Below are 14,405 nucleotides of genomic sequence, written 5' to 3'. Positions count from 1 at the left end.
GATCTTCAACGAGCTTAACCCCTAAAAATATTAGTTGAAACCTTCAGGCAACTTATGCATGATGATCATCGGAGAACAATTGACGTGATCTCGTGATCGTGACAGATTTGGCTCTAGCGGACTCCGCCTTCTTGAGATCCAACTCGAATGTCTTATTTTGACACAATCGCAGAAGGTGCCTGATACACACTGCATTGCTGTGTGAGAACACTATTTTAGAGATGATAATGTGTAAAGCTAGTATTGAAAAATTTTATACCACCTCGGACCGAGAAGTTTAACTGAGACATGGGTGGCTAAGGAAGAATGTGGAGAAGTCGGAGGAAATGCACATGGCTTATTGTCTGAGAGAAGTGTAAAAAAATTCCTGTGTCTATATGTCTGTACTTCAGGGTTCTCTGGTTTCCTCAAGTCTCAAGAAACACCGATTAGACCCTGCAAATGATAAAGCATGAAAGCAAAAGGTCCACATTAAAAGGAGAAATAATTAATTGAATCATATGCACAGTTGGACAGCAATTTAATGAATTGCGAAAGATCAACCAACATAACTGAGCCGTTTTTCAAAATAAAAAAAAAGTACAAAAAAACAACACAGTTCAGTCTATACGACTGCAGATAAACAACTAGAAGCCTCTCAGGCAGTTCTTGTCCCACAGGAAGTCTTTAGCTTATCACTAATTTCAACAAAACCGGTCGAGGTGGAATGGAGAGCAAGTGTGAGTCGTTCTGCTGTAAAAGAGCCACCAGATGAAACATTTCAAAATACAAGCAGCAGCAAAACACAGAGCTGATCAGACATGATAGGTCACAATCCTTTACACCTTGATGGTAACCAAGCAAACGTGGTGCATTGTGAAGTTTCAGCTGATGGTGGCTAGAATTAGTGAAAAATCTCGACAATAGATCACTCTTCACAGCAAATCCATCTAATGAACAGCTCATTCATTTGGAGCAAATGTTGAGGCAATGGACTCAGCAGGAACCAGCCTATCCGATGTAGATACGATGGAAATCGTTGGCCCCGAATGCGGCGTTGCACTTTGGGCATTTCCTCTGCCGGGTATCGTAACGTGTCTTCACACACTCGAAGCAGAAGACGTGGAAGCACTTTGTCAGCACGGCATCCTTTACACGGGAGTTGCAACATGGACACGTCAAACGGGCCTGAAAATACAAGAGGTGTTCTTTTTGTTAAACTGTAGCCATGCTAAAAAAAAATAAAAAAATAAATAAAAAATCAACTTCAATTATAAATTTTGTGTATGAAATATTTCCACACATATTCCCTACCTTGTAATCGTTTATTTCCTCATTAAGTATCTCATCACCATTGCGCATACTCTCGGCGGGTTTCTTGGCTTTCTCGATCTTCCTGCGCAGTTTGGAGATGTCCTCCTAACGAAGCGAAAGATCCAGGTTAACACAAACATCCATTTCCATCGAAATTATTGTTTCGACTGGTTTCGGTACATTCCAGAGATGAATAATTATTACTTACTGTCTCATTTAAAATGAGCATTGCATCGTAGTATATAAATGTGTACCTGGGCACGGCGGGCATTGAAGGACTCTTTCTCTCTAGAAATGCTGTTCTCGATCACCTCCGCACGAACTTCTTTCAGTCTCTGCTGCACTGATTCTAGCTGAGATCGTAACTCCTCAGACAGTAACGCAGACTCTTGGGACTGGGTGCACAAGCATACGTGCTGAATTAGATCTTCAGGAATTCATAAAATTATTATTTTTTTTTATATCACGCCCAGACTTGTGCAAGAACACTGGGTTAATGTGAGCACTTGTTCAAAGTTATCAGAAACACACACAGAGCATAGCTGTGATCGGTGTACCTTGCGTTTGTTCATGTCCAGGGCTTGTGTGCGCAGAGCCAAATCTCTCTCTGCAGCACTAATGGTGCCCTGCAGGAGGCGTTCTTTCTCCTCCAGCTTTCTCACAACCTGCAGCTGTGCGTCCACCTGAGAGACGGAGACAGAATAACATTAATAACATGCATCATTTAACCATCTGTGGAACCCAGTCCTTGTGCATACCTGTGTTTTCAGTGTGAGCAGTTGGTCAGCCAGCTCTTCTTTTTCTTCTTTTAAGAGCTTGTGGATCTGGTTGGATTTGATGCGCTCACTCATGAGCTTGAAGTTGGCATCGTCCTTCTCGCGGAGCTGCTGCATCAAGCGAATATTTTGCTCTTGCATGTCCTCAAAAGCCTGCCCGGTAACGTCCATCTCACTCAGCAAGGCGTCCTCCTCCTGACAAAAAACACATTACACCAGTTATTACTGATGCTCTAAGTAGTCTGTTATAGAGATGATTCACCAATTGAATGGCACAATTAAGCTGTTATACTGTGGGGAGAGGCATTGTTTTGCTGATATAATTCGGATTTCAACAAACACCCTTTTTTATGCCTTTTTAATAATTACACGTTTAATCACAATTTCTTTTTACAAGATATAAAGCTTTTTAGATTATTTAATGTGGATCATAACTAGAGGTCGACTGATCAGGCCGATTTTTGGCCTTTCTTTAATTAATCTGCATCGGCCTATTGCGCTGCAAATTAAGCCGGTTATTAGGCAGCCGTAAACCGTGCGTCTATGTTCTGCACATGCATGAGAGAAGATTACTCTCCCAGTACTCTGTATTCGGCATCCAAACAGGGAGAGCTCCACCTCCACCTGACATGCATCTGCTTGTATGAAAACGGCTGATGCCGTGTGACTAGAGGCTGCGGTGCGGAACACAGAGAAAACTAAAGCTCAAACACCACCCAAGCCAACAGCTGACCAAAGGCTTTAAGATCTTATCCTTTGTTCTCAATCTAGCCTTATATATTTTATTGGTTAAATATGATGCTACTTTTTGGGAGATAATCACAGTAACATTTGGAGAGAGAATGAGAATAACAGGGTTCCTACACAAAGCCAATTGCCAAATTCCCTGACTTCTCCCTGACCTTCGCTGACCTAAAAAGCTGCACGGGCCACTGTTGTGCTGAGCACTGAGCAGACAAAAACCAGCCACAGACAGTATTTCAAATCTGTCCATTTTTAAGGGCCTTGCCAATCTTTTCAATTAGCCTTAACATTAATACAACATTGATTAAAACTTTAAATAACTTTATTTACACAAATCTACAAGTTTAAATATATGACTAAATACTGGTTGCAGAGGCTAAAAATTTGTCAAGAGTTAACAGTAATTATCTACACTACCACTTAAGCTACCTAACATAGATTAAAAAAATATTTTTTAAGTGTAGCCTAACTAGCTAGCTAAAGTTACGGCAACATACCACTTTCTCCCATATTCGATAGCTTGATAGTTGTTTTACACACTTTACATTTGGTTTTTAACACCCAGCCTTTGAAGTAGTCATTTTGTAACCCAAGCTCTTGAAATTGACATTTACCTGGCATGTTGGCTTTAGTTAAGAGGTACAGCCTGGTAATTACATTTGACTTAAGTGAGTGTCAGTTGTCGAGTGGGAAGGGAATAAAATGGCGTTGAAAAACGCGTAACACAATGTGGTTAAAAAAAAATACGGTAACGAAGAATTACATTTTAGTACATAGAAACTAAAATTGAAGGCAACAAAGAAAAATCGCTGATATTCCATGATTGGACAAATATATAAAATTCCCTGGTATTCTAGAAATTCCATGACCCACGGGAACTCTGGAACGCAAATAATTTTTGAAAATGTATTATTAGCGAGCCTTCAACCAGCTGTATTTTAGGATACAGGTAGGCTTGGGTACCAAAACCTGCTAACAACTGCACTGATTGGAGGCTTGTGTTGTTCAATAAATGTTTAATTTCTTATTCTTCATATTCTTATTCATTAACTGTTAGATTACATGAGATGAAGGGAGGACAAAGAAAATCGGGCAAACATATCAGCAGCCCTGATTTCTTAATATCAGCATCGGCCAGAGAAAAACCCATAACAGTCGACCTCGAATCAGAACATGCCTTTAAGCTTAGCACCTCCTAATAATAAAAGAGAGAAAAAGAAAAACCTCTTTCTATCTATATCAGCAACAAAGCTTTACCTCTGCACACATACATAGAAACTACGCTGAAAGATTACTAACCACACACATACACATTCTTATTACACACATACCTGCTTTGCAAGGGAGAGTTTCTTGTTGAGGATGTCAATCTGGTCCTCCACTATCCGGATCTTTCTCAGAGCTTCCTCATCAGCCATTTTCTTTCCTTCCCTCCTCTCCCTCTCCTCCAGATCCCGGAGGCGTTGACGTAGGTCCTCTGCCTGACACACAGACGTGAGTATGTAATATCCGATGACAGCCTACTGATAGCTGATAGGGATTTGTGTCTGAGAGAGATTTACTGTAAGTTTACCTCAGCTTTGGATTTTTTCTCTGCAGCCATCAGTTGCACTTTGTCCCTCTGTTCTTTTGGGGCCGAGCGATACATATCCAGCAGGAGCTTCATCTCTCTCTGCGACTCTTGTGCTTTCCTGCAAAAAAATAAATAAATAAATAATTATATAACACTATAAATAAACTACGTAACAAAGAACACTAATTATGTTTATCAACGCATTTTATTAACCAACTTATAATAATAACTCACTTGAGCTCTACCCTGACGATTTTCAGCTGCTCCACTTCCTTCCTCTTTGGCCCTCCAACCACAGTGCCACGTTCAGATGGTGTGTCATCTGACTGACTGCTGCTTGTGCCTGGTTTCTCTTTTTCCTCTTTCACTGCCACACGAGATACCCTCTCTCTCTCTTTCTGGTCTTTTTCTTTCTTCTCCTCCTTCTCTTTATCCTTGTCCTTCTCCTTCTCTTCTTCTTTTAAAGTGCCTTCAGGTTCAGTTCCAGGCTCAGTCTTAACAGACACACCTGAAACAAGACAGAAACCGCCCTCCATTATGACAAATTCATCATCACTTCTGCTCTCCTTTAATAAATGCAAGCATTGGTATATTCAACATTTTAATAACATCATTTCTTTTACTGCAAAAGGCAGTTACAATGAAAATGCAGACTGGAGATTCTAAAGTATTTTTTTCTAAACAAATCTACTTTAAATACAAAAGAAAAAGCCTTCACCGGTGGTAGTGGGCGTGGCTGAATCATTATCTTGCCCGGTTTTTACTGTGACATCGGAAGTAGTAGATGTTAAAACAGAAGCAGGTTCTTCTTTTATATCCATCTCTGTGCTTGATTGTGATTGGACAGCGGGGTTACCCTTCGTAGCACGCAGCTATGAAAAAGAAAGTATTAAACAAGACATGTTTGTTTACTTATAACACAAGTATATTGTTGTTCAGTGTTTCCCACTTGTTATAGAAGATATTATGAATAACAAATGTCTTCTTTTCTTTGTTCCACTACTTAAACACCACACACCGAATAAATCCTAACATAATTATTAGGTTACTTCCTAATTCCTAAATAATTACATTAATGGTATTTGGCAGACGCTCTTGACCAAAGCGATTTAAATTACCTATACAGTTATTTAAATTATTTATACAGCTAAGCATGATGCACAGAGAACACTATTATATTGATTAATTATTATTTATATAATTATATTTTTTATTATTATAATTAATTTATTCATATTTATTTCATTTAGCATGTTTTTTTTTTCTTTTTTTTTATTCAGTATCCATTTTTAACCGGATATCGGCAAGTACGATCCAACCTAGCTATCGGTGTCAGTAAAATCCATGATCAGTCGACCTCTACTTTGACAGTCGTCCAAATGATGCCTTATGTTCGGAGACACTGCACAAGTGTCTCTTACCTGGTTGAGCTCTTGCTGGGCCTCTCTGAGTCTGAGTTTGAATTTGACCACCTCTCCTTTCAGCTGCTGGTTATGCGTCTGCAGGGTGCTGATAAGGTGACGCATCTCTCGATTTATTGGGCCTTATGGAGAGAGAAAATTTAGGGGAGAGGGTTTTAAAAAAAAAAAAACACAACACTGTTTTTTAGGAAGTGCTGAAAGACAGCTTACCTGCTTGCTCGTTGGCAGCGAGCGTTTGCTCAAACTCGATCCTCAGCATCTCGTACTCCTTGCGAACCTGAGCCAGTGTGTCCTCCAGCTGAATCACTTCAGTACGAACTTTACGCTGCAGAGACACCTCGTCATTCTGACAGGTGCACAAACATGCACAAAATGTCACTTTCTTTTTATATTATAGCTCTCCCAAAATGACAACCATACTGACTCAGCACAATGACACATCCACAGATGTGGGACAGTCATAAAAAGCATTTCACTACATGTATGAATGTGTATGTGACAAATAAAATTTAAATGTTAATTATAAAGCAAGTAATAATTTCAGGAATCGAAAAAGCTAACAATACGCCTGGACTGAACCTAATGCACCACCAGTGAATCAGATTGTTTGATACATATAGCAAACACTGACCACAAACACACCACAAGTACCTCCATGTGGTCGAGCTGGCGAAGGCGGGCGGCCCTGGTTGTGTTCAGGCGAGCTCTGGTCTCATCCAGCTGGGCCTTTAGTACCAAAGATTCATTATAAAGCACGGAGAACTGGGATTGCAGGCACCGATACTCTGCCGTGTCTCTCACCATCCCTTCAGCCCTGCACATAAGCTCCATCTCGAAGAAACACACACACACAACCGTCAAAGCTTTTTTCGTCATAGGCTTAAAAAAAAAAAATAAAAGCCGAGTGGAAAATTTGACATCATGTTATTTCACTATTACCCAGTAACAAATCGAATTCTTTTGGTGGAAAAAAACTAAAAACTGTCCTAAATAGGTTCCATTGGCAAAAATGCAATTTATGAAAGAACAAGGTACAAAGGTATTTGCTAGTGTGACCAAATGCATGTATGAATGTCTACCTTCATGTTGTTGTTCTCCTGGACAACGGTCTGCAGATCCTGCTGCAGTTTCTGCAGCTCGCTAAACCGGTTCTCTGCTAACTCCCTGTTCTCCTCCAGCTCACTGTTCATCTCTTCAAACTTTCAAAGAAAAAGAAAGGGCTAAATCACAACCACTGCACAACCACATTAAGACAATAATAACTGCCACTATCTCGTTTGCATCCTAAAAATTATTCAATTATATTTAACAGGGCTGCAACAACTACTCAATAAAATTGCTAATAATCGATAATGAAATTCGTTGTTGACGATTAGTTGTGCTGCTAAAGTTAGCGTGACAGCAAGAAAACATGCTGGGTTCTGTTTTTTACAGAAACAACCCAGCATGAGTGAATTCATTCAAAGAAGAAATCCCCCATGCACTCCTCGACAAGTGACCACTATAAGCTTTAAAATGTCAAAATTAAAGATAGTTAAACTCAACATGTGGCTTTTGCATTTTTAAGTACAATTTTATACATTAATACCCTGAATTAGGGGTTTATATAATTATAATAAGCAAAACATTTTTAAATCAGATTATCGAAATATCAAAATCATCATTAGCCGTAGCCCTAATATTTAAAGGCCCATACATAAGGTCAATAAAAAAGAAAATGAAAAACACTTACCTTTCTCTTGTTGATCGTAATGGTCCCACACACACTGCTGGCCTCACCACATACTTTATACCCTTTACTATTTAACTGCGCAAAGAGAATCAAACACCCAGGTCAGCACAGTAGTACATTCAGCAGACCTGAAACTTAGCTGGAGACACACACTCACCCTCTCCAGCACCTCCCCTAGATGTGTGTTGAGACGGTTTTCCCTGCGCCGAATCTTCTCTGTATCCCACTGCAGCTCCTCTATTGACACCTGCAGTTCACTAATTCTGTTATCAGCTCGACTAGCAGCACGCGCCAGGGAACGAGACTGAAACAGATCCACACAGGCAGATAAGCTACAATCTTTTCAAACACTGTTCCAAACATTGTGACTAAACTCTTTGTCTTTGAACGTGCAAAGCTAAAGCAGTCTCTGATGAAAAATATAACGTTTTTAAATCCGAATCAGGAAACTACTAGCATGAGAATCTTGTTTATTCTTGTAGGACTGGTTCAAATTTGCCAGGGTTTAAATTGAACACAATAAATTGAATTGACACAGAGCGCTCCAATTCAGCTTCTTTACAAAGTGAGTGTCCAATATAAATAAATAACTTAGGGGTTTAGCAAAAATATTTTGCTGCATAAATGTATATAAAAAAGAGAGATCAAGCAAAGTAAGTGTCAAACTAGAAACATTTATATATATATATATATATATATAAAAAAAAATTTAAAATTAAAAAGCAAGAATATCTGACTTAAGACTGAGCTAGTACACTGATGAAATAGCCAGTTAATTCCTTGCGAAGTTTGATGAGCTTAGTTATGTTGTCAGTGGTCATCAAAACTACACAAACACAAACACACACACACACACACACACAGAGTGCAAGCAATGCGAAACTTAACTAAAAAAGAACGGCAAAAAAAAAAGAACCCGTAGAAAAATAAATACATTTTTCGCTCGCAAAAGCACTCTCACCTCACTGGTCATGTGACTATGTTTTTGTTTGAGGTCATCTGTCAGCTGACGAAGACGTTCATTTTCATTTGCCAGTAAGGTGTTGAGGCGAGCAGCGATTTCAGAGTGTCTACCATCTGTAGTTATCAAAAAACACAGCCTTTTATTCTTGTTTTTGTGAATTATCAACATATAGTAAGAGATTAAACTATAATCAGTATACGTATAAGCCATTCTAACAATGTGTCTCTCACCTAAGTTAGAATCCAGGTCCTTTTTAAGTTGATCTACTGTAGTTTTCAAGCACTCACAAATCTCTACCACACAACTGGCCTGTTTACAACTGGACTCCACCCTCTCTTTTAGCTCCGCCTCCATTTCCTCACTGCTACTACTGGCCAACATGGCAAGAAATGAGCTTGCCCCCTCTCCTTGTTGACCTGTAAGATAAAAGTTACACCACAGTTTACAACACGGTCTGCATGCATTTTTTGTTTTAAGCGCCATTGTCTTAGCCTCATTTTACCTCTGTCTTTTGCTCTCTCCTGATTGGAATCTCCATCCGGCTCTGGTGTGCCTGGCTTTAGGCTCCGCCCCTCAACAGGCTGGCTCTCCACTGGTTGGCTTTCCGATTGGTCATATCGGCGAGCAATCAACCTCATATTATCGTCAAACTACAAGGAGAAATAAGATGAATAAGATAAATAAGATGAATGAGGGTCCAAAGTAACGAATAAACACAAACGGTGAGTGCATTATAAGGGTTGTGAATTTCTAAAACAAATGCAAAAAATAGCTAAGAACAAAGACATTTTTTTTTTTTTTTTTTTTTTACAGGTATAGCAAGTGTCCACAGCATGCAAGATGTGTCCGAGATAAATCAAGCAATACATTTCAAAATCTCAATGAATTTCGTGGAAAATAAAACTTCACAGCAAAAAGGTCCAGCAGGTTAACAATCTTTTACACAAGACTTTGGAATTCCAATGGGATGCTCTGAATCATGAATGCTAATATAAGGCATTATTTTTGCAATCTGCAGGGGTGCTTACCTGGTTCCAGTATCTGTTAAGGATAAGTAGGCTAGCATCGTCAGTAGCCTGCCTCGTCTCGAGCCGTTCCACTCGTTCCCTCAATTCATCTTCAATAACCTTTAAACATATAGACAAAATGCACAAACTGATCTGGAAACGCATACATAAAATTCATCATATTATGTGTGTAAGGCGTAGACACATTTACCTGTCTTTGGTCCAAAGCATCTCCCAACTTCCTGTTTTTTACTTGCAGTGCTTTAATATCCTGTTCTTCCTATAAACACACACACACACACACACACACACACACACACACACACACAATAGTTAAATGATTACTGACAATAAAAGCAAAAAAATTTAAAGCACAAGTAATTAAAAACACCAATAGAAAAAGACTAATGTTGAAAACGTACATAAGAATACTGTCGCATGTGTATATGTGCAAAGCATCTAGTTCTTTATTAGCATTATGCAGACTGCCAGTATAATATTATGAACACTGATGTTTGGCTATCGATTTTGACAGACATGAAGACAAAATAGTAAATTTTAAGGTTCTATCTGACATTCCTGCGATTCTGGGCAATTTCAACTTCTGAAACATCATTAATTATTTGATATACAACATCTAACCACTACGTTTAAAGTAATCAATTTATATTTTTCAAAAGAGAGAACACACTTCTTCAGCAAGATGTTTTTAAACATTCAGTTTTTAATAGATAGATAGGGAGGTATGTAAAGAAATAGCTTTCAATGTTATTACAATCTGAGTATAATTTTGTCTTAGGTCCAATGAGCTGCCTTTAGTTTAATTATCCACACTAGTGCTCAAGCCTGAATGAACAACAACAGAGGATCTGCTGCAGAAGCTTCATGCTTAGAAAACTAGCATCACTTAAACACAGACAGCTTTTCCTATTGTTATCTGCTCTGCTACACTTTTTCCAATGACACGGTTTGGCCTGTCAACATATATGCTGGGTTTGCTACCAGAAAATGGTCTTGTGCCTTCATATTGACCTTAAAACTACAGACAAATTCAAACTGATTATAATACCAAGTGAACACTTATTTGAAACTGAAACCAAATGAAACTACACCATACTGTAGAGCTCCAGTAAATAGCTTTCATCATATATCCCTTTTTCCATCACAACAACTACAGTATATTCTGACACATGAATAGTTTAGAGCAGAGATGACCAAACTAGGGCTTGCAAATACCTCTGATTTAACCCACCAGGCTATATATGTGATTAAGAGTTGGTCACATACGATCAGAATTTGTCTTTTATTTTCTCATGTAAAAGTATAATGGTATGAACATCTATACCTTACAGTGAGTTTAGCAGATTAAAATTCATACCACCCACTATTACACAGAATTAATCGTATTTTTCAGTATGGCACTCAGTTATTAAATATTATGTATCAGCGAATAACATTTACTAACACACAAACTGCTGTAGCACAAAGGTAGAGAAGTAGAAATGTCATATTCTTAGCATATCTGATTACATTTAGAGTAAGTTCAATTCAATTCAATTCATTTTTATTTGTATAGCGCTTTTAACAATGAACATTGTCTCAAAGCAGCTTTACACAGATAATGTGGTGATTAAATGTAAATATGTTCTTTGTAAGTCTCACAATCATGTACATTTGCCTTTTGACCAAATTATTTATTGTTATTCATTATTTTTAAATACATAGAAAACTTTTCTTTCCCCTAACACACATACACAATATCATGCTAACAAGATGGAGATATGAATTTATTCATGGAGAAACATCCTCACTATCTTCCAACCACTTAAAACTAGACACTCATTGCCTAAAGGTTCTAAAATCTTAATATGCCTCACATATATACACCACTGATATGCATCTTACCGAGTTGGACACGCCTCCCAGTTTGATGACGGTCTCCACGGCATTGCTTGCCCCTGTGCTCAGACCCTCGCCTCCGTCTCCTCCCTCTCTGTCTCTCCTTTTCTCAGGGGGCGCCAGCAGAGCTGCTGGGATCACACGGCCGCTTCTGAGCAGACATCCTGTATCGCCAGCTGTCCCTCTGAAACACAAATGACAAAATCACTGGTTAGAGTCCATTGAACAAGCAAAGCCTTAATCTGTTTTAAACATAGTTAAGTGAACTTACAGTCTGGAAAATGTACGGAGCATTTCAGATTCACACAAATCACACAAAATACTCGCTTTATGTTAACATTTATTGCTTATCTGGTTGATTTTTCAGGAAACATTGCAAAACGTTCTGGATATGTTCTTATAACAGTCACTATTTCTGAAACGTCCTGGGAACTCACTGGTGATATGATGTTTCACAAATATTATAATTATTACTACTATAGCTATAAATTTACCTCATGTAAAGGTTATTCAAATGTTCTTTTAATAAGAATATAAAAAAACCGTATATTTTTGTAAACTTTTTAAAAAGTAAACAAATTTTAAACTAATAGGTTTTGATATTCGAACATTTTATAAACCAAAAACATATGTTCATATAAATGTTCTGAAAACAAATAACAGGCAATGGAGTTATATATATTATAAACACACACATTCACAAATACATACGTACAGACAGACAGACAGACAGACAAACAGATGGACAGACAGATATACTGTCAGACTCTTAAACTAAACCGGGGGAAAAGACTGACCCTTTAATTGTCAATAAAATAATGATCGGCCCTTATTTGTGACATATATCCATTATTCTAATCCTGTCAGCTACTTTTCTTTGTAAAATATAGCTGCAACATATGCTAACGTTAGCTAATCAGTGATTAGCTTCAAGCTAGCTTCCAAAGACTGAAAAGACTAATTCACTATTTAACACCAACGAGGTATTTTAATCTCACCGAAAAAAAAATATTAAATTATATTATGTATCTTTGTAATTCATTTATTCTCCAAATTCATCTTACAATCCTTCTATTTGCCTACAGAGCTACAGTTGGCTAATATGAAGAGGAACCGGAATTTTGATTAGACATGATCTTCCTAAAGCCGCACACCATGCGGGAACGGTTTAAACGGTCCTAATTAAATCGGCTTATTAATATAGTTTATAAAATGCATTCTGATCCATACAAACCTCCCTTCAGTGTGTTTAACTGCTCAGGTTCGAAATATTGATGTTGCGGAACATTTGAGAGGAGGAGGAGGAGGAGGAGGGGAAGCTCCCGGAAACGGAAATAGAGTCTAAGTCAGTAAGTGCATACTGCAGTGCTAAGTAGTATACACAGCGCCATAGTATTTTGAGTGAGTGCGCTAACATATTCAGTTACTCCAAATTGCAGCGCCATCTACTGGTGGGAGAACTTTATCTTCATACCAAAAACAATCCAAGCGTCCAAATCAGCATTTTTTTGCATTACAGACGCAATAACGTGCATATTATAATGCTATTATACATATTATATGATTTAATTATTAACTTAATTACATATATACCTCCTACATTTGGTTCAGCTACCAAATCAGACATTATGAGGCTACAGCGGATGGTCAGGACTGCTGAGGGGATTATTGGTGCCTCACTGCCCAACCTCCAAGACCTTCACACCTCCAGAGTGAGGAAAAGGGCTATGAAAATCACTTTGGACCCCACACACCCATCCCACTCTCTCTTCAAACTGTTGGCGCCTTAAACAACATTTCTACTTCTGTATATAGTGCATTATTTAATTGTCTGTTTTACTTATATTTTGTTATATTATGTCTGTACTTCTCCTGCACTGGTAGCTCCTGTCGCCAAATCAAATTCCTTGTGTGTGTAAATATACTTGGTAATAAATCTATTTCTTATTTTGATTCTGATTTTGATATTTAATGAATATGTAATTCACCATAATGCATAATCAGTGCAAGCTTCATTTATCGGTGCATAAACAAACAGCAACTGAAACAAGTGCAGGATATTGGCATAGCCAGATGTGGAGTGGGCATTTTACAAAACACACACACACACACACACACACACACACACACACACACACACACACACACACACACACACACACACACACACACACCCTGCAGATGGTAAAAGTCAATGAAAACGCAAATAAAATATAAATGTAAAGGTTTTATTCTTTCTGTGCGTGCCCGGTTTTAAATGATCCATGAAATGTTACTGGTCCATGTCCAGGTGGTGGAGGACCCCTGGTCTAAACTATTAAAAAGGGATTTTTAAAAAGTGACATTGGTCTATCTGGTATTTCTTACAGTACTTTATAACTGTATAGTCATATAGTTATCCTTTAGGTAACCAGACTTATACAACTATATTTGACTTATGACTTTTTTATTTTCATGTGTTTTCCATCTTCTTCTACTTCTTCTTCTTTTTCTTCTTCTTCTTTCGGCTTCTCCCAAACTCTAAAATAGAATGCATTCTGAAACTTGGACGAAGGATAGAAAAATGTGTAACACCTTCTCACCAAAAGAAGTGGATAGAAAATGATTAAATAAATGAAAACATTTAGGTCTTTTTGGGGAGGACGCCAAGCTATAAATCTTTGCCCCAGCAACGGATTTCTTGATCCCTGGACATTCCCAAGTCATAGGTCTGTAACTGAGGTTAGAGAAGTCTGGACTGATTCTCCCATGAGCATGCTGAATGAATAAAGACATTAAAAACCTGAGGTTGGTGGTGATGTGTGGAGAGACACTCAACATCTGGACATTGCATATTACAGGATAGAGAAATGTTGACTCACAAAAACATTTATTAATAAACATATATTAACTGATCCACTTCTTTTGATAGGAAACTCAGTCTATCTCTGATTTAATATTCATGTACTGTACCATCAGCATCATAGCTTTGCCAAAATTTTTCAGAAGTCCAGAAG

General features: G+C 38.1%; 1 protein-coding gene across 1 annotated transcript; it reads right to left on the bottom strand.

Annotated features, from left to right (window-relative positions):
* Window positions 1–503: 503 nt before the first annotated feature.
* On the bottom strand, window positions 504–11,572 carry rnf20 (ring finger protein 20, E3 ubiquitin protein ligase). Its single transcript, XM_046850113.1, is given in 22 exon segments — window positions 504–1,167; window positions 1,294–1,398; window positions 1,548–1,688; window positions 1,851–1,976; window positions 2,052–2,264; window positions 4,145–4,294; window positions 4,387–4,504; window positions 4,621–4,894; window positions 5,105–5,258; window positions 5,808–5,929; window positions 6,018–6,153; window positions 6,459–6,638; window positions 6,887–7,006; window positions 7,540–7,614; window positions 7,697–7,843; window positions 8,501–8,616; window positions 8,734–8,919; window positions 9,006–9,153; window positions 9,532–9,630; window positions 9,722–9,790; window positions 11,416–11,527; window positions 11,529–11,572. Coding segments are annotated over 22 exon segments (3,012 nt in total). The 3' UTR covers window positions 504–990.
* Window positions 11,573–14,405: the final 2,833 nt, after the last annotated feature.

Source organism: Silurus meridionalis, chromosome 5, assembly GCF_014805685.1.
Source record: "Silurus meridionalis isolate SWU-2019-XX chromosome 5, ASM1480568v1, whole genome shotgun sequence".
In the NCBI taxonomy this organism is placed as follows: Eukaryota; Metazoa; Chordata; class Actinopteri; order Siluriformes; family Siluridae; genus Silurus; species Silurus meridionalis.
This window is presented reverse-complemented; position numbering and strand designations above follow the sequence as displayed.